The sequence below is a fragment of the Corvus moneduloides genome, chromosome 3 (assembly GCF_009650955.1).
Source record: "Corvus moneduloides isolate bCorMon1 chromosome 3, bCorMon1.pri, whole genome shotgun sequence".
NCBI lineage: Eukaryota > Metazoa > Chordata > Aves > Passeriformes > Corvidae > Corvus > Corvus moneduloides.
In genome coordinates, this window is record NC_045478.1 from 76,450,278 (window position 1) to 76,476,812 (window position 26,535).

The window sequence follows — 26,535 nt, forward strand, 5'->3', positions numbered from 1 at the left end:
TGTAATTCAACATGAACACTGCAGGACTTGGTGGGTGCCAGAGGCTTTTGGGGGCTTGCACAGCTACTGGACAAATCAATGGAAGAAAAATGAATCAAAGTCTGTAAACCATGAAGACACCACATCTGTCCCAGGATGTTACTGAACTGCAGAGAGCTGCAAAGTGGAACAGGTACTGTGTCACCATATACTTGTCCTGATCATGTAGCCTTCTGCAGGCAACTGATGCTGGGCTGAAAGGTCTGCTGTGACCCAGACTGGCCATTTTGAAGGTGGGACTGAAATCCATCAGGAAACTGAAACAGTGAAAAAGACATGGAGGTATCTGCATTGAAACAAAACCAGAAACTGATCCCATGTGACAAACTAAACAGCAATGGAGAAAGTTTAGCTGTCACTAGAATAGTGACAGGTGGTTCCAACTGTCTTCAGGCAAAATAAATAGGATTTTCCTTCTTGCAAATGGGAAGAGATACACCAGGAGTGTGAGAAACAGGGTGAAAGGGTTCAACGTGAAAGCTTGGCTAAGCTTTATCCAAACAAATAAATACTCCTATCGCCCCAGCCACATAGTTGATGGGGTTTGGACCTGCAGTTTCCAGATCTACCATTCTCATGATATGCTTCTTTAAAAGACAGATTGTTATCCTGACAAATTCTTGGGAATAACCTTTATTAGGATATGAATGGATAGGCAAATTATGACAGAAATGCACACATGGCAACAAGGTCACTTTCAGGGGCCTCTGCATGCTTTTGTGAATTACCTCTTTTTGTATTGTTTGCCCTTTATAAAATATCTACCCATTCTAAATTCTAAAGTACAACCTTAATTTTTCAAGAAGAGCAGTGCAAAAATTCAGAAATGGTGCATAACAGGTGAAAATGAAAATCTGCTAGAACTTTTCCTATGAATAAGAATTAAAAAGAAGTTTTAAAAAAATAGTACTTCTTTCTATGAATTAGGCAATTTCATAGAGTTGATTGGGAAAAGATAAGTATAAAGCATACCTGTTATTTAGAACTGCAGGTACGGTTTTTGCAGTGGATTAGGATGATAGTAATTTTGCCTGGGTTGTAGATTCAGCTAAAGACAATGGTGTGCCTAATAAGGACATGTGAAAACTGCAGCTTGACATGCTTTTAATGTGGTTTCATCTCAGTTTCACCTCTTGAACTGACTCACTTCAAGAACACATCCTTTGCTTGTGTCCTGCAGAACAGGTGTGAGTCTTAAGACACATGACAATGTGTAGCTGTAAGAGGCTATGATGTGGTGTAATTAATGCATTTATGAGCCGTGAGAAGGTCCAAACTGAGACTCAAAGTCTGTACATATGTTTTTAAACCATTTGCATTTCTCATTAGGCTTCTCTCATTCTTTGTAGTGGGAATTGTTCTCACTTCAATCATTTCTGTATAAATCAAGTTTTCTTACATCATCCAAACTCATTGCACTAAAGGCAATTTAATTCTAGTTCAACATACATTGCAACTAGTGATTTACCTCAGTTGTGTTTGAGTAAACTTTAAACTGGATTAGTTCCTTCTAAATGAAAAAGCCAAGGCTGGTCAAAATGGACTCACTGATTCAAAACTGATAATGCAGGTAATTTTTAATTCTTTCATCTAGATTAGACATTGGGCAGATTCAGGGGTCATTCAATGTCATTTCACCAGGCTAACTGCCTACCTCCTGTTCTGGAAATGGGCCCTAGAACCATCAGTAAAAACATCCTGATGTCAGAGTGTGCTGACCAGGAATAACTGCAATGAAAAATCAAGTGTCACTGGAAATCAAGTCCTGCTTGCAGTATGCAAACCTAAACAAGGATTATAAACAACTAGGGAGACTTTCCACAATTCCTGTGCTTTAAGCCACTTTTGGAAGCATTTAATTTCACCCTTGCTTCTGACCTACTAGATGATGTTTTACTTTTGTGTCTGGTCTTTCACGGTAATCAAACATGAAGAAGGCAAACATGAAGTGTTCAGCTTGTATTTCTTTGTCCTTGAATTCATTCAACAACTAACTCCTCCAATGCTGATCTGGAAGTGAGTAGATACTCACAAACTGTTTCTCCTCGTTATATAGATAGACCACACCTAGACAAGTATATTTTTTTAATGAATCACATAGACCATTCTTTGATTTCCTAAGTGCAAAACTCTTTTTTCTATTTTATTCACTCTTTTGATTTTTTGAAGTAGTATAGGAATAAAGGAGTAATGTGCTTCCTTGGGAAAACAGACCGTTATTCATTCCCTGCTGAAAGGCTGCTCATCTCAGCTGACAAAAAATGCCCTTTCCACAGACCACTCTGATTTAAGATCATGGACTCAAGACAGCTCACGTATTATATTAATTACTGCAAGGTTTTAAATATTGTTTTTATTATATCATTAAAACACAAGTAAATTTTCCTAGACAAATACATGCTCATTGGAAAGGAGAGAAAATGAGACTGTAGAAGTGGCTTAGAAAATCTAGACCTTACATTACTTTTGCAAGGCTTTCAGCTGAAACGTTTATGATGAGAGTAGATGGAGCTTTATGAAAAATGTCTAGTGAGTACTTAAGAAGCTCCGGGAACGGACAGTGGCTCACTGAACATTAAAATTTTGGAACCATTGACCTCAAACCACTCTCTGTGAACATTATTACCACACACTGAAGAATCTGAGCACCAGCGTGATCTGTGCAGGTCTCAGTGCTGTGGGCTTGTTCTATTCTTCAGGAGAACAGTAGGGAAATACCACTTGTATTCTTGCTCCTTGCTCGTTTTCCATCTTATTATCTTCTCCATCTATGCAGAAGAGAAAGAATTATAGTAGAAACCCAGGAAGAATTCTGCTGAAGAACTTCATAGATTTCAAGTGAGATTCAAGTGCTGTTAATAGGATTAAGGGAGCCATCAGTGAACCAATGATGATAAGAAGAACCAGACTTGATTTGAAGTTATTCTGGCATGAACTGGTGTCATTCTACTCACTTTCATGAAGGTGCTGCAAATTTATATTGATGTAAATGAATTCAGAGTGCTTAGTACTTTACTGAAAAACTTTGATTTGAAATTGAAGATCAGGCAAAGTGTTGTATCTGAGCAGGATCTTTAATTATTGTAACTTAAAATCTGCATGGCTGAAAGACAGGTTATACTTTGAAGCATTCAAGTGAGAAAAACATCATTCTGATAAAAACTTTAATTGCCTCTACAGTTTATAATCTTTTTTTTAGCACACATGATAACTGTTCAGTGCACTTCAACTTAGGCTATGGCATACTTCCCTTCTAAAGATTTTAAGTAAATGCATTCTGAAGATTCACCCAGATGGTTGTATGCAATGGCCAATTCTCTTCTGAAAATTCTTATTTTCAGTAAAATTTATATTACCAATCTGAAATGTTCACGTTCTTTGCACTGTAAAATCTAATATTGCAAGGGTGAGTTCACATGCTGTTGGCTGTTGACTTCATTTTCATGGCTGCTGTTACAGCTTTGCTGTACAATCACACAACGCAATGTACAGCCTGCTTAGCCTCACTGGTCTCCAGTGAGGACTCCATAGATAATGTGCAAATGCCAAGCACTGTGTTTGCTCTGTCCTACACCTGCTGCTGAGGAAAACTGGGCAGCAGCAGAGGGAACAGCAAAGAGCCTTGGAGGTATTGGCAGACAGGAGTTTAACAGGAGAGGCCAGTAGAAACCTCTGTCTTCAGGATGCCGTCAGCAGTGAGAAGGGACACACATATGCATTCATCCTTTGGCAACTGTAAGATCTGAAAGAAAGATAAAATAGTGGTATCTCTTTTTTTTTTTTTTCAGTTAACAGGAAGTCCTGGTTCTGAGGTAGAAGAGACTTTTCTTTCTTCTTGGCTGCAGGAAGTAGAGAAGATTTGTGTGAGCATTATTAGGGCAAGGACTTCCTGAGCCTGGGTTTGGGAATCTTGGCTCACTTTCCTCTCCAGTAGCTGCAGTGCCAGATGGGCTGGGCTGGACTGAATCCTACCACATTCTCCAGGAGTTTAAAATAAACTGGCTTAAAAGTAGGATTTAGTCTGCCTGAATTAGCAACTAACTGGCATCTAAAGTCCAGGACATTGATTGAACCACTTTTCCCTAAGTCCTCTGTGGCCACTGAAGAGGCCTGGGTGCCTTTGAAAGCCACTTGTCTCTCTGAGCTTCTCAAGGGTGGGCACCTAGGCAGGAACATGGGGCATCACTGGGGCTCCCACACCTGCAGCTCTGTGACTGTGCTATGTAACCTTGCTTAACAGCAAAGCAGTGTGTTAGGCTCCTTGCCCTTCCTGGTTTGTTGAAATACTGGTGGCACTTGCCTAGGACTGCTTTTCTCAAGAGATTTAAGCCATTTTTGAGTGCAGAAATGTTGCCTAGGTGTTTAATTCCCAGAGAAAGGCACTGTCTTGGGGTCAGCGCAGCTGGTCCTTGCAGGGAAGTTGCTCTCTTGGCTTGGACTAGAGGCTTGTTTAGCCCAGTACCCATCTGACAGGGATAGGTTGCTCCCTGTCAATAAGGTGAGGACAAACATGAACAACAGCCAAAAGCAGGTGCCAAGGGAAAAAAATAAGAAATGTGGTCATAAATAGATGCCATGGGAAAGAGTATGAGAAACAAGGTGTATCGGCAGATCGAAGTTTATATTTGCAAGACTTAACTGCTGTTACCTCGTGTGTATCTAAACTTTCTTTGGCAGGTGGGTCCTGGGATCCTGCTGTTTGAAGTATTCCCAAGATTTGGCTCTGTCCATCCGTGTAATCCCTGCAGGCAGCCTGGTTTAAGTTTTACAAAGCCAATATGCCACCAAGGTAGCCATCAGGCCCTGGGATGGATAAGTGAAATGCAATTACACCGTCCTCACCAGAAAAGGCAGCAAAGGTCAGGGAGTAGGAGGCCAATGCACAGGGGAGAGGCATAAGGATGTGAGAAAGATGCACTTGTGCACCCTCTGTATGTACATTTTTCTGATTTCGAGAATCAGGATGGTGATGCCAAACCTAGGCATTCATGAATACATGAAGCACATTCTTATTAACATCTCCTGTGACATATTGCTGTCACTTTCAGAAAATTACTAACTTCCCTGGCCGTGCAAGGTGAATTCCTGAAGCAGGAGAGAGCAATGACATGCAGTCAAGCCTCACTATTTATTTATTTGCCTACACGAACCAGTTCTGACAGGGAGTTGATCGAACAGCATTCAGGGCAACCCTTTCTTCTGGGCGTTCCAGCCAAGTGCCAAAGCCCAGCTCCGCAGCTGTAAACCTGCTCCAAGAGTTTACTCTGAGCAAATACCAAAGCAGAGTGCAGACCCTCCGGAGTCCTTCGTGAGGCAACGCAGCGCGGCGGTGACAGCGGCTCGCAGCAGCCCCGCAGCGCCAGACGCCAGCGGGAGGAAAGGCCACAGATACGTGACACGCATCTTAAGGGCGTTTTTAATGTTGACGTTAAAGCCGGGCAGGGTGGTGGTGGTGGTGGTGAGTGAACCGGCTTAGGGGGGGACCTGCCGCCCGCTCGGCTCCCCAGCAGGAGCTGCAGGCCGGCCGGCTGCCCATGTGGCACTCACCGGGCGCTGTCACGGGCCGACCACGGGAGCACGGGGAGCCGGCAGTCGCAGGTTCGCCTCCGCACTCCCAGGAGCGCCCTTCCGCCGCCAGCCCGGCCAACCCGGCGGAGCCGCGGCGGCGGGCCCAGGGCGGGCGCGGAGGCGCGGGCGGGAGCGGGCGGGGCGAGCGCTGTGTTGCCGGGGAGACGGGGGCGGGCGGCGCGGCGGGGCCGGGCAGGAACCTCCCGCCATGGGCTGCCGGGACGCTGTCAGCGGGATAAGAGCGGAGCGGGCAGCCGGGTACGTCGGCTCCGGCGGTGCGAGGAGCGGGTAAGGGCGGGACGGGTACCGCCACCGCGGGGGCTCGCCTGGCGGCGCGGGGCCGTGGGAGGGCTCTCAGCATAGGCCCTGTCCGCGGGTTTCGGCGGGCCGAAGCCGGCAGCCGCGGCGCCGGGGCGGGCTGTCAGTGGCGCTGCTGTCGCCTGGAGATACCGCTGGAGGCTCGGGGCAGCCCGGCGGCGGCGGCCGTAGTAGGCGGAAGGAGCCGCCGGCAGTGGCGCGGGTGGGGCCCGGCCCGCCCCGGGGCTCCCGGGCAGCAGCGGCCGCCGGCGGCGGGAGGGGCGCCGCGGGCTCGGGGCCCGAGTGTTCCCGGGGCCGCCCGGAGCGGTCCCTGCTGACATGAGGCCTCGGCCTTGCCGAAAGGCGATGTTTAATACTCCGTGTGCGAGTCCAGGCGGTGCGTGCGGGTTCTCCTCCGCCCCCTCCCGTGTTACCGGGATGCTGTGCGGGTGACCGAGCACTGGAACAGATTGCCCAGAGAGGTTGTGGAGTCTCCCTCGCTGGAGATGTTTCAGAAGCGTCTGGACACAATCCTGTGCCACGCTCTAGGATGACCGTGCTTGAGCAGGGAGGTTGGAGCAGATGCCCCACTGTGGTCCCTTCCAACGTTGTGTGCGAGGTGTTGGCGCAAAGCGGGAACATAACGCCTTTGCTGTCAGCGAGGCGTGTGTTGCAGCTAATGATTGAAGAAAAACAAATGTGGGCTGTTCACGGAAACGCGATAACGCTGGCGGACGTGGAATATACAAGGGTCGCAGCGTTTCAGCACCTGAACTACCTTTTTTTAACAACATCCATCAAAATGAGTGGACAGAGGAGCGATGGGAACTCTTCTACATATTCTTTGAGAGTGGGGAGAACGTTCAAAGATGCTTTTCCGAGAGAAAAACAAAAATCTGAGAATTGCATATTGCCTGATATCCCCAGAGGAACTAAAGAGCTACCTTTTACTAACATCTGCAGTGAAGGGAGAAGGCAGGAAAAGCAGGTGCATCACTGGAAGTGAAAATAAAAGTTCTTGTATAAGAAAAAGCAGAGCAATTGAAGAAATTCAGAAAGAAGATCAGATGACTGAATGTCATGGCCTAGGAGTTAGAAAAGCATCTAATGTGGTTATAAATGGGACTGGCTAAAAAAAATCTGGATGGCAGACTTTTTGCTTTCTTTCTTTCTTTCTTTTTGCTTGTAGTGCCATGTGAATCAGTAAGACTTCATTATAAGGATCTACAGAAATCTGGAGCTAGTGACACAAGCTTGTGTACTGTTGCTGATGAGATGGTGGGACAGCTATCTGTTTCAGTCATGTGTGTCATAATCTTATGCTAGGTAGCAGAAAAGAGGTGTCTGGAACATTTAGCATTTCCTGAAGGAAGGATCTGATTTTGTTTGCTTGGACAAGAAACCATGTCTGCATAGAGCTTTTATCATAATGGAACTACAGTGTGGTAAGGACTCAGGAAAATATTCTTGAGTCTCCTTTTTGCCTTTTTTGTAGGCTCACAGACCAGTAGTGCAAAGAAGAAAGCATCCTCTCAGGTGCTTTAGAAAATCTGTGGTTTACTGGCTCTGAGAGTTTCTGGTGGATGTTTTGAATAGAGTGAATGAAAAATAATGTTGTTTTCATAGATAACCATAGATAAGGGAAAAACCCTCATCTTTTTCTATGGTGTTTTAATTTTATTGTTCTTCCTTGTTGTCCTTTGGACAGAGACTCTTGCAAGCTAAAAGCATATAATTTTCAATGCTTTACTTTTAAAACCAGAGTTAATAGTAAATAAGAGATCTCAGGAAGTCAGTTGTCACTTGCTTTGTTAGACTATACAGATTTCTTAAGAAGAGCTTTTTTGATGTCACTCCCTTCCTGCCTTCCCTTTCTCTTTGTCGTGTGAATTTTTTTAACAATACTCAAAGACAGCTTTCTATCAAAAATGTTTGATTGTAAGAAGTTTTTCTGTTAGGTTAATAAGCATTTAATGAAAATTCTCCTTTGATGCTTCTTTTGCTTCCTCCTAGTTCCTGGTAGGTTTTTCATGTGTTGCCACATCACTTGTTAGTGCAGCTTAAGACAGTAAGGAAAGAGCACTTTGTGAGCACTTTGAACAATAGTGTAGGATCTGTTGGAAAGTGAGACACCGGATGTATAAACATTGGAAAAGAGAAACCACATTCTTAACACATACTGAAAGTAAGTTGCTGTTTTCATGCAGTTCTCTTTACAGTTGAGCTCCAAGAGCGTAAGTAAATACTGTGATCCTGTGAACAAGCACTTCAGGAAGCTCAGCTCTGTATTTCTATTGTGAGTGATTTTTGTAATAGACCATGCTGCTTCCTTATTAGTATAAAATTGTACACCCTTGCAGCTGGTCATTTAGTATTTCCTTCATATTCACAGAATTTCACCATTGTCATGTTGATCTCTTTTCAAATAAGATAATGTTACCCATGGAGGAAATCTGAAGCAAAACTAGTTTTGATGCTTGTCTTTTGAGTGCAGAAAGGAGCAGAGGGAATTAGGGTGAAATGATTATTTTGTAAGTGGATTCTGCTGCACCTGGAAGTGCTGTGCAGAGCACGCCTGCTTGTCCTCTGTGGGTGAATTTCAGTTCTTTGCAGTGAACAGCTGTCATTGACAAGACACACTTATACCTGTTTTATTTCTTTTTGAGGAGTTGTCAGGCTCTGTGGGCTTCCTTAGCTAAGAACTGTAGTAGCTGTTGTATGAGATGTCACTACTTCATCTTTTTTGTTATGTTTGTTGGAAAATTGGATTAGAATGTTAGAAAAGGATTGTAATATGCAGTGGAGGGAGGCCTTTATGTATATATGCCTGGGATTACTTTGTCTCTTGCTTTCTTTTCCAGTTCAGAGATGGTTGTGAGAATATCAGGTACTTTGGAAAATTATTGCTCGATGAAGGTTCACGGGCATTTAGATAGGATCAAGTAGTTGAGCTGGTGTCATTGCAGCTATTGGCTCCTGTGACAGCACTGCTGAGGATGGTATACCTGGGACAGGATCAGGTAGAAGAGACTTGAGGTTCCTTCTGTTGTGTGACTTGGACTTACTTGTCTGAGCTTGCTAAGCTGATCAAGCAGCTTGTTACTGCTGAAGGGGGAGATCTCCCTCCTGCAGCCTTCCCTTCACTGACAGTGACAACTGTCTGATCCCTCAATATGGCAATTCAACAACAACAAAAAATCCAGCTGAAAATGCTAGTTTTCTGCAAACCTGTTGGGGTGGGTCACATCAAGAAGGAACTGGATGAGTGCAGTGCTGGAGATAAGAGGAAGAGAAGTGTTGCTGGGGAAGAACAGAAGTATCTTCTTGCTAGTCATGAGCTGTCAGGTGGGCTGAGCTCTATACCCCTAGCTGCATTTTGAGAGGTGGGGTCTTTTACTGAGGTTCAGCAGGGTTTCTGATTCAGCTGCCATGGCCTGTTGAGAACTAATAAAGCAGCATGGTATGCAGGATCAAGTTTTCTTTTCCTCTGTTTAGATTCATGTATTGCATTTGAATATGGCTCTCAGGGACTTTGAAATTAGTGCAAGGTAAAATCTTGCTTCCAGATAGAGCACTCTACACAAGTGATACTGGAATTTGTGATGGGAAAGGAGGAAGAGGCTATGTGTAGTCTTGAGGGTTTTTTTGCTATAAGCTATTAGCTCTTTGATTCATGGGGTCTGATTAAAATCTCTTTTTCTGGAAAGTCAGGTTTTTTTGTACCAATTATTTAAGTAGAAGTGTGAATCTTCTTAGTGTGATTTTTCGGCATCTATGTTGTGTGAAGATACAGATTAAATCTGATGCAGAGTGAGAGAGCAAGATGGAAAGAAATCCTGTGAAATTCCTTAGCTTATGTATGTGGAAGAAGGGATAGGTATGTAATACTGTGATCCATGTAGTGAAGTCCTAGAATAATGCTGTATGTTGGTACCTGTACCTGCTGAAACTTCTAGTGCATCTTTGTTTTGGATATTTCTGTAAAGTTCCGTAGCTTTTTTTTTAGTCACTACTGCACATTTAATCTTCCTTCATATTCTGTACCTCATGGGTTTTGTGATTTTGGTGTGTTACGAAGGAGCCAGGGCTTCCACTCTTCTGCTTCTTTGTCTTCTATTTCTTAATGCTCTTCTCCCCCGTAAGTAACTCCCTACTGCCTGCCCTTACTGTGGGTGAGATTTTGCAGTGACCACGCAGTGGGAAGCACTGGCAGGGTTGTCTTCTGCACTTCTGAGCTTGTGTAGCTCCCTGCAGGCATCTGGGGCTTGTCCTGTGACACTTGTGTTTGTATGGGGTTGTTGAGCCATGTGCTGCTGAGGCACTGTGGGTATTACTTACATTATGAAAAAGCTTTTCCACACTTCCTGGATAATTTAAAAGGTGGGAAGTGGAAGGCGAGTAATGAATGGTGGTTTGCCAAAAATGGTGGAAGACTAGTGCCTGTTAGACTGTGTCTGTCAGATGCTTGCTCAACTACTCTGACAATCTCAGCTAATTCTCATGTTTATGAATTCTTCGCTCGCTTTTCGTGCACCCAGAAAGTTGAGCTCCTTGGCTTCAGTTAGAAAAGTATGGGAGCATGAGTGAGTATGGGAGCATAACTGTGAGGTGGGAGGAGGGAGTTTCTGATTTTTCCAACTGTTGACAGTAGAGAAAAATCTTTTTGCTTTCCCAAGAGAAAATTGGGAAGATTAAATATTAGAAGGAATTACTGTCAGGTAGTGCCAAACGCAAGGGTTTGTTGGAAGTATTAAAACTGATGTTAACTTCTGTGCAGTTTTATTTCAGCAAACACTTGCAGAAAAAAATACACATCATCTATTCCTCTTTAGTATTGTGAAGGCATTTACCAAAGATTTATGTTCTTTGGGGTAATAAATGGTGCAAAGTATGTAACTAGATCTGTTAACTTCAGTAAGCTACTGATTTGATAGACTTTAGTGCATTAGCTAAAAGATGGGGAATGAGTAACAGAAACAGCAATCTGAAGGGATGAATATGTCTCAGTGCCTTAATTCTAGAAAAATGTGAATTAGTAAGGAAAATATTTAAGACTTAGGGCAAGAAATGTTCTTGATAGCTTATAATTCTGTTGCAGGAGCTGATAAAAATCCAGCAATATGCTGATTGTTGTAAGATTTCAGAAGTTGACATCTGTACAGTTTTGATTCACTAGTTTAAACAGACACTGAAATAGTATTAAAAAAAGTGCTAGTCTTTGACCTTCCTGTTCTCCTTCTATTGGAAGGCAAGAGAGTTTAACAATCCTAATTTCCAAGAACTGAGATCAAACATTCTTATGGTTTGCTGTAGAAAAAACAAAGCAAAAGCCCTCAAGTCTAAAACCTTGGGTGCTACATGATTATTATAATTTTTCTTTCTTGCATCTTTCAGTGATATGGGGAGATTTGAGTCAGTGAGGAATGTGTAATTTCTTTTTTTATTTGCATGTTTCAATTAAGAAAAGATCAAAGGAAAGCAGAAAACTTCCTTTATGTGCCTGAATATATAGAGAAAATGCTGGGGAGTGATGTGGGGGTGTATTTTCCACTCCAGAAGGTACTCCTAATTACTCTAGAACTATTTTTAGAAGCCTAAATTACATCAGTTACAAAGTCAATTTGATTATTGGAGTCCCACTAAGTCCTTAGCATTTGCAGGAAAAATTATCATATTGTGTTTGCTTACTGAAAATACTACTTGGCTACATATGTACCTTCATCTGGCATACTTCATGCATCTCCTCACTATTTTTAAGAGTGTAAAATCTTTTTTGTGTGTGCTCATGTGTGATACACATTTATAATTGGGGACTTCCTATTTTGGTGCTTTTTTTTCTTTGTATTGTGCATAGATTAAAGGTTTTTTCTGGTGATTCAGCCTTTTGTTAAATGTTTGTCTATCTAGTAATAGGTATACTGGGAAACTTCATTTTTCTGGTCATTGTTATAGGTAATTATTGTGTAATTAAGTGTAATTATTGATTGCAATTTTTCTGTTGGCGTCTGTACTCCTTGACTAATTTGGAGTGCTGTTTAAACTTCAAAAATAAGTAAAAAATCCTAGCTGTTCCTTATTTGCATTCCCACTGGAGAAAAGCTACCTAAAATGAGATTATGTGAGTCATTTTGCCTGCAGTTATCTGGAATGTTGACTGGGTCATCTGAGTCCAGTTCAGTCTGAGACGGGCAGCTGAAACAAATGCCTCTTTGCTGTAAAGCCCGGGAGAAATACAGGGTCTGTTTCCCTAACACCACCAAAGCTGTTTCCAGTTTTGTAAAGAAGCTGGCATACTGATCTTAACAGGAATAGCAGTGTATGTAACTCTCAGATATTTAGGTAACTTTTTAAAATTGCCAGCTGCTGTTTTGTCTGCTTCTGATTGATAATAGAAAGTACCTACTTCATTGACCAGTATTAAAGATTCAGAAGTGGAATTAGTTTTCTGACCTTTAATGACTTTTTTTAAAAAAAGAACTGTGATCATTGATCTTTCCCTCTTATTTAGTTGTTCTTAGTGGGTAGTTTAGTCACAATGCCAAAACTTATCTTAAGCACTTTGTAGTTTTAATCCTCTAACTACTATGCTTTCATTTAGCATAGCCTTTATTCATTCATATCCCTTCACCAAGAGTGCCTCAAGATACTGCTCAAATTTTTACTTCTTCTCTTTCTCCAAGTATTGGTACAATCAAAGTGTATGATCTTATAAGTTACAAAAAGTTTTATATGAGCCTCTAGATCATGACTTGAGTGGATATTTGTTGTTCAAAATGCAGGATGGTCTGCATACTTGTAGTGTGGCCCCAACTATAGTCACAGAGACCACACTATCTCCAGTACTGTGGATTAATGTAAGAGAGGGTATCACAAAGTCTGCCTGGTTGTGCAGGGCTGATCTCTGTGGGCTCAGTACTGGAGACAGAGGCCCTGAACTTCTGACTTACCTGCTGTGCTAGACTGCTGCTTTCCTTTCACTGTGTAGAGTCTGTGGAGGTTAGTCTTGATCTTTAGATTTAGTTATTACTGTGCAGCCGTGACTGTTAAGGCTTGCTTATAGTCTGTTCTGTGGTTAAAGTATCAAACCTAAAGTATGGAAGAAGGTATCTAGGGGTATTACTTGTGTTTATTTTTATTTAGGGAAGAGCTTGTTAGCAGTCTGAGTAGTGTTCAGAACAAGGCTCACTTAGGAGCATTGCCTTCTCACTGCCAAATGTTTTACAGATGATCTTCATCCTTCATCTTTCTTTTGTAAGAACTTACTGGTCTTTGATAGATTCCACCTTGTGGTGGAATATTTGTCAGTTCCTTCCTTTAGTACCATGTGTTTGCAGAGGTATTGGCCTCTGACACTTTGGATAAGATCTGGAAGAGATCTTAGCCTTCAACTCGGCTAACAAAGCTTGTTGCCAGCATTCTCATGGTATTGGTAACAGCATTGTATTCTTCAGTGCGTTTTAGCTGATGTTCATGATAGCAAGCATATTTGTTTTTGACGTGGTGCTGCAGTGATTATCTTCAGAGGCCCCCAGCTTTCCCCATGCCTCTTGTAAGGAGTGCTTATGCTCCATGCCTGTATGCAGTGGTCTGAAATGTGAAAATTTTAAATGAACTGGAATGGATTTAATTTGGCTAACAGCTATGTTGTAGTTACTGACTTTGGATAGTGTAGGACCACAATCTTAGCATAAACTTGAGTATAGCATACGTACCGGGCTAATGTATAACTTGAGTGTAGGTGGTTGTTTGAGAGCCTGTCTTTCATTAGTGTTGTACTTTTTATCTTGTTAGATGAATCATCTCTCATTTTTGTGCTTGATTTCAGGCTTGACAAGAATGTATTCACGGGTGTTTCATGTTGCTTGACGACTAAACAAAATTCCCCATGAAGCTGAGAAGCTGTCTCAAAGCACTTGTGTAATATGCAGCTAGCTTGTGGGATTCTTTGCCATTAGCTCTGTCTCAGTGGTATTTCCCCCAGACTCAAAAGGAGGAAATTATTGATAATCTGTTAACTTGTAAAGGGAATATTGATATTTGTAGCTCAAGGCAGAACCTGAGAACCTGATGAATTTTAACGTGAAAAAATGTCCTAAGATGACGTTTTAGAAACTGTTGAACAAAAAAAACATGAACTTGTGTGAGGGAGTAGGGTGTATTGTTGTATGTAGACAAGAATAATGTGTATATGTTAATCTGAGATACCTCTGAGCAATGGTTCTATAATTTAGAGCTGATTTCACCAATAGTTATGCAAGACAAGTAAGATTCTAGAAGCAGTCGTGTTGGAGAGAGCAGACATAAACACTCAGCACTCAGAATATATCACAGGAATCTGATTAAACTCTAGTAAGTACATTAGGTTCTTTTGAAAGAATACGCTGACCAAGTTTTGGAAGTGTAGTCTGCAACAAGCTTTGTGCCCAGTGACATTACCCATGAGTTTTATTTCAAACTGTCAAAAAACCTGAGGCCTGAAAATCATGGGAAACTATAATTTGGGAGTAAGCAAGTGTTTGGTTTTTTTCTTTCTTCTTATTTCCCTGTGTGGTACACCACAGATCTGGGTCTTGATCAGAAGAATGACAGCTCTGAAACTCTTTCTGAGAAGGTGACCTGCCTGCACCTGCTGTAATGCCTCTGTGTATCTCAAAGTGTCTGTAGCCTTGGGTATGTTTGCTGACTTGATTTTATATATATATATGACAGGTATTTTGGAGAGCACATGTTTCTTATTTGAACAAACCTGGCATATTATTTGTCTGATCTCATTTGGTTTTTTCCCTTGGCATTCCTATTCTGCATCAGGAATGGCTAGTTTAGCCATCCATGTCAGTGTTCCCCGACCATACACAATATGAAAGTGAATGTTTTTATTCCTTTAAAGACTATTTTTTTCAGTAAGCACAGATAATTCCTTTAAATATTTTTTTTTTTCAGTGCAAGATACAATTCTTTCGCATCCACTTACAGGTAGAAATTTTTTAATTCTCTGGTTGTACAAGCACCGAGCTTCATGGATTAGATTTTTAATACCATGGCAGTAGAACACAAGTAAACAACATACTTACAGAAGGTTTACAATACTTGTAGAAGCAGGACTCTCAAACTTCAGGCCTTGCAAGACAAACATCCCTCTTAAGTGAGATGGGAGTTAACACATAAAAGTAGCAATATTAAGATTATACAGACATAAACATGCTTGTGTGTACTGAAACATCATTGCTCTGATGGTCTCACCATACTTTTGAGGGTTCATTAAAATAATACTTGTTTACTGTCTTGTGCACTTGACACAATTTCCTGGCTTGTTAAAAGGACAGTGCATGTGTTATTTAACCAAACATACCAAGCATTTTAGGTTTTCACTTTTTTCTTTATTATGGGGAGAGAGACTCTGAATAACTTGTTCAGAAGTAATATTGATCTAGTGGACTACACATAAGGCTAAAAGCTGGTTACTGAACTCCTTGACAAAATCAAGGACTTGGCTAGAAATAGCACTGTGCCGAAAAAATTGACAGCTACCTGCAGTCTGATAATAAATTCTGTATGTTAAGAGGTTGGTTTTTCATGTGCTATGTCATGGTTGGAGCAGCACTGCCTTAGTATGTAATGGGGTTTCTGCTTCTGTAACCCCAAATAGTTAATAAATAATAGCAGAGGACAGAGCAGACAGTGGTTGAAAATATTAAGTAGGAGGTCTTCTGTGGAGCCGGAGTGTTGTCTGGTATGTCTGTTTTGAGAATGAACCAAGCTTGAAAGTGTCTTGGTTTTGCTCTTGTTTGCTCATGTTTTTGGCTGAGTTGTTGGATGGTTTGCAAATGTTCACTGTGTTTTGTAAGCTATGCTTTTGGCTGATTGCCCTGCATCAGTAATGCAAAGCATCAAAGTGTCTCAAGCTTTCTGAGATGCTCTGCTTAAACTGCAGGTTCCTGTTTTCTTTAGGTCTATGTGTTGCTCCTGCTGTGTAACCTATTTTTGGCAATGTCAGCTGAGTATTTCTTTCCAGCTTGTGTAAAGTTTTGAATCATATCAAAACAACAGAAAATGAAGAATGCTGATTTTGGTGATGCACTACTTCCAGGCTTTACTTGCATTCTCTCACCACGTACAGATTTCAAGGCAGCACTTTACTTCCCATTTCATTCCAGGCCACACTAGATATGTATTTCTCTGTTGCATGCTCTCATGCACTTTCTTTTCCTCCCCAGTTTGCACAGAGGTTTTTATTCTTAGTCTGTTAGTGAATTTCTTTAACCAGACAATCAAAATTGCTGCCTGCCACTAACAAGCTAAACTTAGTTTCTGCAATAACTGTGACAATCTTTGCTACAATAGCAAAAGCCTCTTGTGGAGTGTCCCAGTGTTAATAAGATGCGGATGCTCTTCATTATGTATCTGTCTTCTGCTAACAGAAGTTTGAGCTTAAATTGCAAGTTTAACCCCAGAGTAAATCTGATTAAATAATGATTGATATATTAATGTAAAAATCCTTCAAAAGGTAGCAAATATGCTCTCCAGAGAATAAACATTAAGTGCAAACAATGAGACTGGGAAAAGCATTTGCTAATGGAAATGAATACTGTATAAACTAAATGTAGTGCGTGTTGGCCAGTGGTGAACTTGTATTCCCACATACTTTATCCTACAGAATGGGTGAAAAGGCTGCAAGTTTTGAACTGAGGCCAGAAAAAACTTGATTGCACTATGTCTTATGGAAACTAAGGGTTTTTTCAAAGCATTAATTTTAATACCTACTGAAAATGCAACTTCATTGCAGTTTGTACTTTTATGGACTTACACACGTGCCACGCCTGGTCAATGTTTATCTCTTACCTGAAACAGAAAACTAGGGAAGATAAATAAATTAACAACTTCATGTAGCTATATGTCGTCTAGTATTCTTTTACTCCTGCTGCATCTGTTATGCAACAGTTACTGGAGGTAATAGACTAGTATTGAGGGCTTTTGACTTAGTACTGTATTTCATTATGATGGTACTGTAGTAATTTAGTCGTTACTGCTTTTTGTTGTTTACTGGACATTCCAAGCCTTTCTGGGCAATGCATTGCTGAAAACATGACTAAGGAGAAGGCCCAGTTCACTCTAGTATACAGAGTACTAGTTCTGACTATGCTTTTGTTGCATTTTCTTCTTTACACAAATTCTACTGTTGTTAGAGATAATATCTCATCATTAGCACTAATCTAGTATATTAATGATTCAGTATTCAGGATTGCTGAAGTGGTCTTATTTTTGAGTTCCATCCTTTTATGAACAATTTTGATATTTTCTTTTAAAGTCCACTGAAGCAAGTACAAGACACTCTTACATTTTAAGATGCTCAGTTGATTAGGTACTTCATAAAAATGGAAATAAGTTCAGAGAAAATACAATTTTCAGGTGTAAGAAATCGATTTCTACCACAACAGTAAATAGGAAATAACTCCCTTGAGAGCTGATGCGGAAGGGGTCCAGAGGGCAGACATGATACAGGTTGAATTATGAGCATGATGCAAAGATTGGCATGAAATGGGCAGATTATAGAAGAATATCAGGTTATTCACAGTTAAGTGGTTTTTTTTTTTTTAACTTGTGGGCTTTTTTCCTTTTATAAATAAATACTATGTAGTAGAGGTGATTTTTATGATACTCATGTTCTAGGAAAAGAAATGGCTTCTTTTTTTTTCTTTTTTTTTTTTTTTTTGAGGAGCTGGCTGTGTGAAGCTCTGACACATAGTGTATTTCAGAGCTGTAAAACTGTAAATGTCTCATTGTGACTGTATACAGCATTCTAGTAGGTTTCTTTCTGCTCTCATACAGCTTAGTTCATAAGTGATGTTTTAGGTTTTGGAGGTTTTATGTTGTTAAGGTGACATCTCTGAAGTTGAAAGTACAGGGGTTTTGTGTAGCATCTGCTTCCATATTACCAGGCACCACAGCAGTTAAAGATGTGTCACTTGAAACAAAAGAAAAGTGCTGCAGTAGAGTAGATCCTACTTGAAACAAGTTGTCTGGCATACTTTCTTGGAGATGAAAGTCTATGCTGTGTAGGGTGGAGTATCAGCATACCACAATCTACAAGAGAAGGGTGAAAAGCAAGTGGAAACCTTAGAGTGGGGGTGGGTTAAAAAAAAATAATAAAAATGCAATTAAACAAAAGACCCAAAACAACAAAAACACCCCCATGAACACCCCAACCTCTGCAGAGGGTTTACTGTGCTATAATGTCAGGAGGGCAAGTGGTTCACGGAGTTCTTCTTTGAAAAGTCAGGTTCCTAAAGTGCTCAAATCACTTGTCAGGAAGCAAATACAAAAGGGAAGAAGGTTGTCTGTCCACAGACAGCTTTTTTTGGAAGCTTCTTCATTAGCTCTCAGTTCTCCTTGTACGTTCTTTGTCTCTAGCCTCAAGATAAGTTGAATAATGAGGTTATATCACAAACTGTTTTGACAGACGCATTTGTGCTGTCAGTCTGTTTCAGAACTTAATTGCAGAAAAAGAAATAGGTACAACAAAACTCGCTAGCACTTGTTGAAACAAGTCCTAAAAGAAGTGCTCCATTAAACAGCATATCTCTACACAATTTTTTTTTCTGCACTGTAGGATGAGAGCATCTTAATTCCTTATCCATTCTATATTAAATTATTGTATTCAGAATATATGCGTAGTGTCTTTTTGTGTTAATGGTAACAAAATCGTACTTTATCTTGCTACTGATCCACCCTTTTGATAGAGTATGGCAATGTATGTTTAATCCATGTAATAATGCAAGCAGTGCAGGAAACCTGGAGACTGAAGCTTCAACTGGAAGGATACTAAAATGTGATGGACAGCTTATCTCTACATCTATTAGTCTGGAGCAACTGCAAAACCACTAGCTGCTTAAACTATTCTATTTCAATAAATTGTGAATATTAGCTGAATGGGTAAGTTAGTTTTTTTGTGAGGCTGTGGATGCAACACGTTTCCTAGCACTCAGAGGGAGGCCAATTATTAGGTGCTTGCCTGGGTAACCTGTAGTGTTTGTCTCCTTCCTTAAATAAGTCTGTCATGTAATGGTCATGCTCATCATAACTAACTTAAAGCTGCAATTTTTATTTACTTGCCATCTGAGAATACTAAAATAATGAATTTAGTGTATTTCTTTCCTTTTTTTCCTGTCTCTATCTGTTGGGGGCTTTTTTCCCCCCAAAATTAACTGTGGATATAATAAATGTCTTCTGAGTGCTCACTTAGAGACCTTTAGTAGCTTAATGTTTTTGAGACTTTTCTTGGTTATGACCCTTTGCATTCCCAGTGATAATTTTTCACTTGATGAGTTTCCCACTGACAAATTTTCAATTTTTATTAACTAAATCTTCCCCAGTGCTTAGTGTAATAAAGATTGGTATTCTGGCAGGACAGACTAGGACAGATTTAAGATGCATTTACTCAACACCTGACTGCATAATTCAGTTCTCCTGCTATCCCTCACTTGTACCTGGAGCTGCAAGTTCTTCAAATATTATATATGCAGGTAGTGATCACTAAAAATTCATACTGTTCCTAGAGGGAACTATTTACACTTGCATACCTAGCTCCTTTTGCTTTTTAAAAACTAATGAATTTTATTATGTTAATTTATCTCATATATGCCAATTATTTTCTCTGTAATAGGATTTCTGTTGTGCACAGTCCTAAGCTAAAAGTGAAAACCAGGGCTTTGAAGCTCAAAAAACCCTCAAGGACTCTTCCTAAATTTCAAATAGCTATCATAAAATAACTTTTAAAAAAATCAATTTCATATTAACCATGATAATTTTCTGTTTTTAAAAACAGGTGAACCAAGAGTGATATTTCCAGAATATATTTGCTTTTTCTTCCAGGTAGGAGATAGATGTGTTAAGCTGGCAAAGGGATTCTGGTAAGAATTTTTTTGTTACTTCTACAGTGAATGTCATATGTATAAGTGCTTGCAGTTTTGCTACTAGAAGGAGCTTTCTGTACCATTAGCGCAAACAAACTTGCTTTTACTGCAAAGGTCTAATTTTTTACCTACTAATTACATATTAATCCATCTGTTATATTTAAATGTTGCACTGAAAGTTATTTGGCTTTTTTTTCGCATATTCTGTGCTTGGATATAATGAAAATACTTGACTTTTGAAGCTTTTACTTCAGCTGTTTATACAGAAATAGGAGTTAAATGTGCTGTTGTAGCACTTATTAAGTAGGGTTTATGTGGATTAAATCATCTTGTTTCCATAGTTGCCATCACTGGTTCTTGTTTTTGTTTTGCTTTCTTCAGTGATCCTCTTGAGAATTTTCTACAGCTGAGTCTTGCATTTCTTGTCTTGTTTGAGTTAAATGTTTCTTCGTGTACTAGTGCTGAGCATCCAAAGCAAAATTAATCAGTTTGGGAAGCAGAACCAATGTTTTTGGTATTTCCTCCTGAACAGTGGCAGCAGAATTGTCTCTTGAATTAAGCACACTCTAGTAGCGACTGCTACCCACTCAGTTGTGCCAGAAGGAAAACACCTTCTGGTTTAGTTGTAAATCTAAAGCATTGTACTTCTGCAACTCCCAAAATTATCTGCACTCAGTAATTTTTTTTTCTTTTCCATTTGAAACAGCCTGAATACTGTTGGAATACATAATATGATATTGTTCAAATAACGTATTAAAGAATATGTTTTCCGTACAATGATGTGTACGTGCTGTGTGTTTTGCTCTTATGCTTCAGGTCCAATACCTTTCAGTAGCAGACAAATGTTGAAGCTTGCATAGAGGTTACAAAGAAAAGCTGGAACAATGTCATTAGCTTCCATTTATGCAGTAGGAGGGAATGGTCTGTCACAGGCTTTCACCTGATAGATTTATAAAATCAGTGTTTGGGGTCCTGGGCTGTTAGCTAAAGTTTCACTGATATTCTCTAAGTTCATTCTTTTCTTTCCCTTCCACCCTACATCGCTGTATTGATTCCTTAGTTCAACAGACACTATCTTTTGGAGGAGGTGAGAGACAGGGAAGAAACACTCCTTTTTTTTCCCCCCAGTATTTTGTCTAAAAGGTATGTGTTTTCTGATGGAGTTAATTTCTGTCCTTTCCTCTACTTACAGCTCAGACATGAGCAGTGCCAGTAACTCACTGGCACGGGAATTCTTGACTGATGTCAACAGACTGTGCAATGCAGTGGTACAGAGGACAGAAGCCAAGGAAGATGAAGAAGAAGAAACTCATATGGCAGCACTGGGACAATACTTAGTTCAAGGCCGTGGGTTTATTTTGCTTACCACTCTGAACTCAATTATTGATCAGGTAGTAGCTTTTCTTAACTGGTTTTAATTTTTGTATTGAGCTTTGGCTGTGTGGATTTTTCTGGCTCATGTTGTTCTTGGTGCTGGTTTTCTTTCCTTTTTATGGGAGAGTGCATGAGTTAATTGGGAAAACTGGAAATTCAAAAAGATATGTTGCAGTTGCATTCTGTCCTTTAGCAGGAGCTGAAAATGCAAAACTAGATAATCATATACCTGTTTGCCAGCTCATATTTGCCTAGGCATCTGTGAAGCTCAAGTGCAGTAGCTGGGTGGAAAGAGACTTCAGTTGCATGTCCCAGAATGATGTAAAGTGCCAAAATGCTTGAGTCAGCTTTCTCTGTTTAAAAGTTTTTGTTCTTTAGGACTGAAACCGTTCTGATAGCACTGCAAAGCATCCCATAGGAATTGTGTTTGAAATCTGATTTCTACAGTTCTTCCCTCCACTGAAGTTCTTAGTATATAAGTGTTAGAATCCCAGCTGGAGTGGAGGGTTTTTAGTGGTTATTCTGTGGTTTTGACTTTTTTGTTGTTACATTTTTGGAGCAAAGTTTCAAATTTGTCTGGGGTTTCATGTTGACTTTTTAAAATCACTGTTCTGTGCTTCTGACTTTTCTGTGGGGCTTTGGGTTTTTTTTGGGTAATTCTTTCTACAAGGGGTTTTAGGAGAGCTTTGTATAGAAACTGTTGCAGAGGTGTAATAAATATCTTGGATGCTTTCTGATTGGCTCTAGTTAATGATTATAGCAGTCTTTGCAGTTGGGTCATTTTTTTCAGTGCTTAAAACAGCAGAAAGTCATAGGGAACTGAATGCTGACTAGCTTGGTAAAATAAAGAAGGTTAATCTATTTTTTAAAAGTACAAGATCTTTTGGTTTTATTTTGTTCCTAACATAGGAGCTGACATGTCGAGAAGAACTTCTGACCCTCCTGCTGTCCCTTCTGCCATTGGTGTGGAAAATCCCTGTCCAGGAAGAAAAAGCAATAGGTATGTTTTATCACTGACAGTATTAAGCATGTAAAATAAGTGATTTGTGTTTTACTATAGAGCCTAGGACTTTGTGCTAAAAAGTAGCTCATTGTAGCACATATCCTCTAATGTGGAATGAAGATGTGAATTCTGCAGAGAATTTAAATTAAAAAATGGCAATCTCCTGTCAGCATACAAGGAAGGTGAAAATTGTGCAGAGAAGGTAAAAGCTTTTGGTCAGTGTGAAAGGCAGTGCTTGTGTTGCTGTCTAAAAACTGAACAATGAAATGGCAGTGATCTTAGTCAGATTTTTTTGTTTTGTTTTGGGCTCTTAGATTTGTCTGATGCATTCTTTTCCCTCCCAGAGGGTAAAACAAAGAGAATGAAAGAAATGAAGTTACCTGACTGTTTGAGAGAGCTTTTAAGGATTCATACCTGAAGCTCTTCCAGGGTTTTTTTTGCTATTTGAAACTCCTCCAAATTGAACGCTTTTGTTAATGTTTGTAGACTTGGAGTTTTTAAAGGGCCAGTTTCATAGAGCTTTTATATAATAAGCTTTCCTGCTTGCTCAGTTGCATCATTCTTTCATGCCTGTAAGCATGATGGAATTAATGAAATGTTTTGGTTGCTCTTAGTGGCTTTTCCAGAGTTAGTTTAAAAGGCTGTTGTGTAGAGAGGTTTTAAGATGTGGTTTACACACTACGTAATGCACAGCTTTTACTTCTACAAATTACCCTCTCTTAGTACTGATACAGTAAGCACAATGTATGCAGTTGTGCACTAAGTAGTTGGGTTCTTTCTTGGACTGAAGTAAGTTCCCCTGTTAGGCAGCTTTTTTCTTCCTGTGCAGGTAATATCCTTTGTTTGGTAAAGTACTGGTTAATTTCCTGCCTTCAAAGTAGATGATGTTTCTTCCTTAAGTATCACAACTATGACTTTTGAAACAGCATGGCACAATAGTGCTTGCACATGGAAGCATCTTTTCTTTCAGCTCAAATCATGTTTATAGCTATTATGTGGGCTTCTGGGGTTTTGTGGGGGTGGGGGCTGTTGTTGTTAACTGTGGCATTTTTCTAAATACTGAACTTATGGGGTGAAGGATACTTGCACTTATTTTATGGTAGTTATTTTACTGCCCGAAGCATCCCGTTACAGTCCTATCACTACTTTAAAACAACAATGGACTTAATCCAAGAACATGCAGAGTTGTTTCTCTGCTTGCTTTTTTTGATAATTTGATCTGAGTTTACTGATATAAATGAACCAGTGGTACTTCTGTTTTATTTTTCAAAATGTTCTTGCCCATAGAATCAGATTTAAATTTTATATTTGCTGTTTTATACTGCTTACCTGAAAGTTGGGGATTTTGTCTTGGCTTTTGTAGGAATATTCAGGACTCTAACCTTTATTCATTTCCATCTCCCTTTTGTCCCTGACTATTTTTAAATCCCCTGCTTTTATTTCTGCTGCTTATATTTGGAGCAATTAGTGGTGAAGTAAAGACTGAGGTCTGTATACTTGAAGATTTGCACTGATAATAAGTAGAGAAATTTATTTTTTCTATTACCACTAGTACACTAACAATGTCCTCATGCATTCTAAAAGGTCTGTGAGCTAACACACCCGGTTCCTATAGCAGCTGAGTTGCAAAAAGTGACAACGGAGCATCAAGTTAAAAAGACCTTTCTTCCTCCCTTTAGTTTGCTTGCCAAAAAGTTCTTTCACCTGCCTTGATGACATCTTGTCTTGAGAATGGTTTTTTGAGAATAGTTGTGCCAACAAAAAGTTTTAGGAAAGCTTTTAGCACACTTTTGTCTAACCCTAAATAGAAAATGAAATAATTTGTCTAGGCTTTAAAAATAGCCAGTATGGCCCGTAAACATGAGTTGTTGCTGCCTGTTTTATACTGAAAATGTCTGACATAGGTGTATGCAAAACCATGACCTATTAAGATACAAATTTGCTGCATATTTTAAATCTGGAAGTATTTAACTATAAAATTAGGAAAAATGCTTTACATATTATAATGCTCCTTTAATGTTCCTTTGTTATTTTGCTGTTTCAACAGATTTTAATATACCCTTTACAGTAGACATATGTGTGACCAAAGAGAGTAATACAAGTTCTGTGAAACCTACTCAGGAAAAACTAAGCTTGGATGGAAACGCTCATTCATTTCTTCAGACTTCTGTGAAACTCAGTCTTCGCTCTCGAAAAAGCGGCCGTCTGCGCAAAACCACCCACCGCTACTCTGTGCGAGATGCAAGGAGGTCCCAGCTGTCCACGTCCGATTCCGAAGGCAATTCGGATGAAAAGACTGCTGTAATAACAAAACACAGGCGCTCCCAGTTACTGCAGCCCTTTTTAATGGCTTCTGGTAGGGACAGCTACCCTGGAGGTAAAAGTGATTGCCGACCTGCCGAAGTGGTACCAGATTCTAATATTGATGCCCCTAATCTAGAAAGTTCCAGCAAAGTTAGGCCAGCATTTGAGATTTTGAATGAGCCAGCTGCAGGAACTTCTGAGAGCAGCATGAATAACTCTCCTTTTGACTTATGCCATGTCTTACTATCTCTCCTAGAGAAAGTGTGCAAATTTGATATTACTTTGAATCACAGCTCTGCTCTTTCAGCGAATGTTGTGCCCACATTGACAGAGTTCTTATCAGGATTTGGAGACTCTTGCAATGTAAGTAGTAACACAGAAAATGAAGTGGTTTCTGCAGGGTGGACAGAAGAACCCGTGGCTCTGATCCAAAGGATGCTCTTTCGAACAGTGTTACATCTTATGTCTTTAGACATTAGCAATACAGAAACAATGCCTGACAATTTACGAAGAAATTTAACAGACTTACTTAAAGCAGCATTAAAAATCAGAGTTTGCTTGGAAAAGCAACCTGGTCCTTTTGCTCCAGGATACAAGAAAACACTACAGCAGCTGGTTCAGGATGACTATATGTTTTCTAGGTATCGTCACAGAGCCTTGCTTCTACCTGAGGTTATAGAAGGGGTCTTGCAGATTTTGATCTGCTGCCTACAAAGTGCAGCCTCTAATCCATTCTACTTTAGCCAAGCTATAGATCTGGTTCATGAGTTCATACAGCAGCAGGGATTTAAGCTGTTCGAAGTAACAGTGCTTCAAATGGAATGGCTGTGTATGAAGAATGAGGGAGTACCTGGAGAAGCCTCAGAACATCTGAAAGCCCTGATCAACAGCATCATGAAAATAATCAGCACTGTCAAAAAAGTGAAATCAGAGCAGCTCCACCAATCAATGTGTACAAGAAAGAGGCACAGACGATGTGAGTACTCTCACTTCATGAATCACCACAGAGATCTCTCTGGGCTCTCTGTATCTGCTTTTAAAAACCAAGCTTCCAAAAACCCTTTTGAAACTGCTGATGGAGAAGTTGATTATCCTGAGAGATGCTGCTGCATTGCTGTTTGTGCACACCAGTGTTTGCACTTGTTGCAGCAAGTTTCTTTGACCAGTACCTGTGCTGAGATTCTCTCAGGTGTACATAATGTAGGAATATGTTGTTGTATGGACCCGAAGTCTGTGATTGTCCCATTGCTCCACGCTTCCAAGTTGCCAATCCTAAAAAACTTTCAACAGCACATACTGAACATCCTTAACAAATTTATATTGGATCAACTAGGTGGAGCAGAAGTCTCTCCAAAAATTATACAGTCATCATGCAATATATGTACTGTTGACTGTGATCAGCTTGCTCAGCTGGAAGATGCCTTGCAGGGCAACTCTAGTGATGCCAGTCCTTTGTCTAGTTCCTCTTGCAGAGTTCAGGGAATTCTGCCTAGCACTGGATCTGAAGATATGTTGTTGAGATGGCATGCACTGGAGGCTTATCAGGACATTGTTTTTGAAGAGGACCAACTACGTGGCACCCAGATCGCAAGCCATATTTGCCACTTAATTCAAAAGGGAAATGTAGTGGTCCAGTGGAAACTGTATAACTGTATCTATAATCCTGTGCTTCAGAGAGGAGTTGAGCTAGCTTGCCATGCTCAGCAGCAACTTGGAATAAGTACAGGTGATAAACAGATGTGCAGTTACCATAGCCAGGATTTGCCTTCTGAAGTGCTTCAGGTTTATTTGCAGATGCTCCCTGTGTTGCTGAAATCCAGGTTGGTTGATTTTCTGTTAATTATTGGAAAACATGCTAATTAGGTACAGAGCTTTGTATATTTTTTACTGATCAGAATGTAAGTTTTCTTTGGACTCTAGGCAATGTTTTGCTATTGCAGGTGGCAACAAGGTAAATGCTTGAGTAACGAGGTATAAGCCTAGATTCATAAACCTCAGGAGGTGAGGGCTCTTTACTCGTGAGTTATGGTCTTTAACAAG

General features: G+C 40.2%; 1 protein-coding gene across 4 annotated transcripts in view; it reads left to right on the forward strand.

The window, feature by feature from the left end:
• The first annotated feature begins 5,784 nt into the window (after positions 1 to 5,784).
• LYST (lysosomal trafficking regulator) overlaps positions 5,785 to 26,535 on the forward strand; it is a 79,100-nt gene continuing 58,349 nt past the window's right edge. The window contains exons 1-6 of one of the 4 annotated variants that reach the window (XM_032102264.1): positions 5,799 to 5,895; positions 19,727 to 19,811; positions 20,875 to 20,901; positions 21,007 to 21,205; positions 22,098 to 22,188; positions 24,239 to 26,315. In XM_032102264.1, the coding sequence (XP_031958155.1) occupies positions 21,014 to 21,205; positions 22,098 to 22,188; positions 24,239 to 26,315 (2,360 nt within the window). In that variant the 5' untranslated portion in view covers positions 5,799 to 5,895; positions 19,727 to 19,811; positions 20,875 to 20,901; positions 21,007 to 21,013. Of the gene's footprint in view, positions 5,896 to 19,726; positions 19,812 to 20,874; positions 20,902 to 21,006; positions 21,206 to 22,097; positions 22,189 to 24,238; positions 26,316 to 26,535 lie in introns of all 4 variants that reach the window. The other 3 variants (XM_032102262.1, XM_032102260.1, XM_032102263.1) reach the window with 3 other exon arrangements.